General features: G+C 32.9%; 1 protein-coding gene across 1 annotated transcript; it reads right to left on the bottom strand.

Moving 5' to 3' along the window:
- Positions 1-1188: 1188 nt before the first annotated feature.
- On the bottom strand, positions 1189-4102 carry LOC21391374 (protein DMR6-LIKE OXYGENASE 2). The gene is made up of 4 exons (XM_010092123.2): positions 3791-4102; positions 3175-3422; positions 2429-2798; positions 1189-1522 (listed from the first exon to the last, which is right to left on the bottom strand). The coding sequence occupies exons 1-4, from the start codon at positions 4100-4102 to the stop codon at positions 1271-1273; spliced, it is 1182 nt and encodes a 393-aa protein (XP_010090425.1). The 3' UTR covers positions 1189-1270.
- Positions 4103-4564: the final 462 nt, after the last annotated feature.

Here is a 4564-nt window from a genome sequence, read left to right as displayed (position 1 = left end):
AGATATTGGCAGGATTCACTTAATAAGGTGAGGGCAATCATCCTCTAGCAAACCTGTTTTGTTAGGTTGAGTTAGACTCAATATCCTTTGATTTCTGTAAAATGGTATCAGAGCAGGCCCAGTTTTACAATGTTGGGTCCCCCAATATCGACTTATTCGCAGTGGTTTAGCATGGTCCACACTGTGCATGAGGGGGCGTATTAGAATCATATATTGGCTGGAGATATTGGCATGATCCACTTAATAAGGTAAGGGTAAACCTTTCATAGCAAACCAATTTTATTAGGTTGAGTTAGGCTTAATATCATTTGATTTCTGTGTAAACTAGTTCAACCCGAGGAAAAAGTAGGAATATAGTCGTACTTTATAATTCTTAAACACTACGTGCGTATGAATATGGTAAACGTTTTGGGGATGGGATTCACACCGTCATTGATTAACTAGCTAGCTAGGAATACAATATAGAATAGGATTAATTATTATCATTATCAGTTTAATTGTTGAAAGGTTTCGAGTTATTTTTAGTCAAATTTTAAATATCAAATGATCACATTGTAAATGGTTGTTAGAATACTGTGAAGTGTACTGCCACATGACATGCATCCAAAATTAATAAACTATTATTGATATAAAGTAGATTTTTTTTTTAATCATGAATATAATGGAGGTGTCAAATTTTTATTAGGATATCCAAAGTAGGTGAATTACCACCCTCTAAAAGACTATCCTCTACTGAGTCGTCCACTCCAATTTATTAATCGGTAAGAAATAAAAAGAATACAGTAAAAAGAACCATCCTTTAGCCTTGTATGTTTTGTTTTTGAACTATTGTATGAACAATATCATGGATAATAGCTTCTATAGTAAGTCTTTTGACACTTGAATATAGTAAGTCTTATGTGACGATTTTGGTAAAAATTAACAAAATTCAAAGTTTTGCTCAAATGCACCTCAAGTAAACTTCAACCTCAATTGTCCTCCAAAATTTATAAAAAAAAAAGGCACAAAAGGGCAACTTTCATATGTTCACATAGACCGAGAGAGATTCACATAGACCAAGTTTCAAAAAGTGTAAAATTTTGAAGTTCAGAGGGACATTGCTAGATAAACATGTCAATTTTAACGGAACTTACTCGAAAGCAATTATCTATATCATTCTTGAATTTGAAACTTGTTTTAAGTTCAGGAAATTCCCCCTAGCCATCAATATCATTGGAAAAGTCAATATATATGCGACCGATTTTCTGCGTAATATGTATTTGTAATTGGCTCAAGAAGTGATTAATTTCCTGGTTTCCAAGAAACTTTTGTTCTTGTGTTCACGGGACGCAATATGCTCTAGAAAGCTGGAGAAGTCGGTGTCCTTGTAGCGTTTTGGGTTGGCCTTGTCAATGAGTTTTGGCGATGGTCGAACCATGCAATTGAACGGGAGACTGTGCAAAGAAGCAATTGAGATTCTTGGCTTTGAAGAATTCACAACAACTCTGTGGAGCACGCTCTTGTATCTCCCATTGCTGAAAATCTGTACAACAGATCATATACCACGTAGAAATTAATGGACTAATTCATAATTTCATGATATAAACAATGTATGTCTACATGTTAGGAGTGTTCATTAATTAGCAAAAATATTTTTTTTATAATTAGCAACATGAGACGGGTTTAGGTATGAAAAAATGTTTTAATTTGCTTATGGTACTGCATTAAGTTTCACGTTCCCAAGAAAGTTTAATAATTAGAGCGGAGAATTTTTTCTTTCTTTCTTTTTTTTTTTATTTTTTTTTTTGATAAACTAAGAAGAATAGACAACTAGTAGCGAGGTTTGTCAAAACATTCCAACTAATTTGACACCCCTCTTAAAACGTTTCCTCTACCAAGTCCCTAACTCGAATATTATTATTAAGAAAGAAAAAAAAAAGAATTATAAATGATGAAAGAAACTGTGACAAAACATCCAAAAAAACAGAAAACAACCTAAAAAAAGGCCAAAACAAGTACAAAATGATAGCCAGAAGCTCAAAGGATAAAGCTACAAATATGCCTCATTTAAAACCTTTTAGCTAAAATCCAACGGATTTTCTAATGAATATGACTAAGTTAGGATGTGCTAAGCTTCTCTTATACCGGTTACACTTTCTCCGTTTAAAAAGAAAAATAAAAAAACCCAATTAACGCTACCAAATAATAATATTCGCTTGGAACACTTTTTTTTTTTTTTTTAATTTCCATTGCTGCAATAGTAAAATGCAAGAATTTCATTCACAAATCCAGTCACATATTCTGAAACAAGGAAGAAACAAAGAATTTAATGAAAATGTGTGTTCATGGTATGAGATGAGCAAACATTATTGATTACTAATTTGTACATTTTTTTTGTTTTGTTTTTTTTTAATTATTTTTTTGAAAGAAAATGAATATAAGGACTAACCTCAAGATGATCACCAACATTCACAACGAAGGAATTAGGAAGAGGTTCGACAGTAACCCATGTCCCTCCATGCTGTATCTGAAGACCCTTAACTTGATCTTGAAGCAAAAGAGTCAGAAAACCATAGTCGGAATGCGGTGGCATTCCTAGGGTTAACTCTGGTTCAGGGCATGAAGGATAGCAGTTCACCACAATCAGTTGACTTCCATTTTCAAATTTTATTGATGAACCATCTAACTCTTCTCCATTATTATTTTCATTATTGTTTTTCGTTTCTTCAATATCCATTAATCCCAAGCTCTCTTTAATAGCCTCCATCAGTATGAGGTATAAGAATTTGGTATTATTCGAGAAGTTAACTGCTACTTCCCTATATATGTATATCAAACCACAATATGAGATTGTTTTCATTTTTTTATTATTATTATTTTATAATGAAGAGAAGGAGCAACTGATGTCGGACAAAGCTTTAGATCGAAATATCCAACTAAGTTCGCACCCATACCAAAATATGAGAATAAATTCTGAATATGATGTCTTGAAATGTTCAATAAAGTTGAAACTTATTGCAACAATTGGAATTAATATCGATGACAGTTTGAGCTGAAATAGTAATTCTACTTTAATGAAGCTGACAAAATTTTTACATCTTAATTGGAGTTGGAAATATTCATCTACATACAAACATATGAATATATACATATATATATATATATATGCATGGAGAGAGAGAGATAAGTACGTACCTTAAGTCGACGGGAGAGGAAGGCCAATGAGGAAGAACTTCTGACAAAGGATGGCAATTTAGCTTTAAGAAGTCTCTCCAACAAAACACTTTATCATTGTTCTGGTTAAAACTGGTTCCATATCTAACTGGTGAGTACATATCTTTCGACATGTACTTGGATCTCTCCTCAAAGGGGAGATCGAAAAATCTCTTACTTACATCACCCATTCTTTTGATGACATCACCTTCAATACCATGATTTATCAACTGCATATATATAATGATCTTTGTTAACAAACAGTACTTTTAGGTTTTTTTTTTTTTTTTTCTTCCTTTTGGTACTAATTAATTTTCAAAAATCCATGAATAGAAATTCATGTTCTAAAATAATTTTGCCGCATCTTATGCAAAGTGTTTCACTCTAAAGTGCAATCATATTTTCGATTATTTTGTCAACCACCCATACATTTTCAAGCACATTCATGCAAATAAGTTATTTTGTTCACACACACACACATATATAGATATAATTTTCAGGGAATATTTGCTCATATTTTGCTAAATAAATAACCTTAATGACAAGAAAATTTAAGAAAAGACCAAGAATTTGAAAGATCAAGAAGTAGCTAGGGTACCTGAAAAAATCCATATTCTTGGCATGCTTTTGCCAGGGAACTTGTGACATATTGGGATCTGTTGGGGCCTTGAAGCTTTGCAAAATCAATAACAGGTAACTTGAGATTGTACTGGACGTCTTTGCTAGTATTATTATTGTTATTATAATTATTATATTTACTTGCTGAATTAGGCCTTTCTGCCTCGGGCAATATGTACTTTGTTGGAACTTTTGTTATTCCTCTTTCACACAAGCTCCTCACTCCCATCTGGTATTGCCTCTCGTCATCAATATTATTAGTTTGATCAATATCCTCTACAACGGGTTTCATTATCAGGCCTATTATTCCCCTCAACTGTCAATATTGGAGACATCACATTAGATATACACAATAAAAGCACTATATATAAGTGTGTGTATATATATATATAATATACATATGTATGTATGTGTGAGTATGCCAAATTAAATGGAGGGAATTAAGTTGAGGAAACTTACCTACCTTTGGAGAAACAAAAACGTAGAATTGAGGAAGAAAAATAAGTTGCTAAATGGTGAAAAACTAGGCTTCTTATATAGGAGTTTTGATGACTAAAAGCTAGCTAGTGGGGTCAAGGGAATTAAGCAGTAGTTGAGGCAATCAATTTTGAAAAAATTCTACTTTTATAGTTCTGTACATTATTTTCAAATGGACTGACTCCACTCAATGCAAAGAAGACCTTAGACTTGGTATTTAGTCAAAGCAGCGTGGCGGTGGTGGCTGCACTGCAGGGACAGGGAATAATTCCCGTGG

This window comes from Morus notabilis, unplaced genomic scaffold (assembly GCF_000414095.1).
Source record: "Morus notabilis unplaced genomic scaffold, ASM41409v2 Scaffold1378, whole genome shotgun sequence".
NCBI lineage: Eukaryota > Viridiplantae > Streptophyta > Magnoliopsida > Rosales > Moraceae > Morus > Morus notabilis.
The sequence above is the reverse complement of the archived record's forward strand: the minus strand, read 5'-3'. Positions and strand labels throughout refer to the sequence as shown.

What these genes read in the sequence shown, in the direction of transcription:
- LOC21391374 (XM_010092123.2), bottom strand. Translation starts at nt 4,102, where the DNA reads ATGAAACCCGTTGTAGAGGATATTGATCAAACTAATAATATTGATGAC. An exon ending in AAGAATATGGATTTTTTCAG is followed by an intron (nt 3,423 to 3,790) that starts GTACCCTAGCTA and finishes ATATATATGCAG; the next exon opens with TTGATAAATCATGGTATTGA. An exon ending in TCCTCTCCCGTCGACTTAAG is followed by an intron (nt 2,799 to 3,174) that starts GTACGTACTTAT and finishes ATACATATATAG; the next exon opens with GGAAGTAGCAGTTAACTTCT.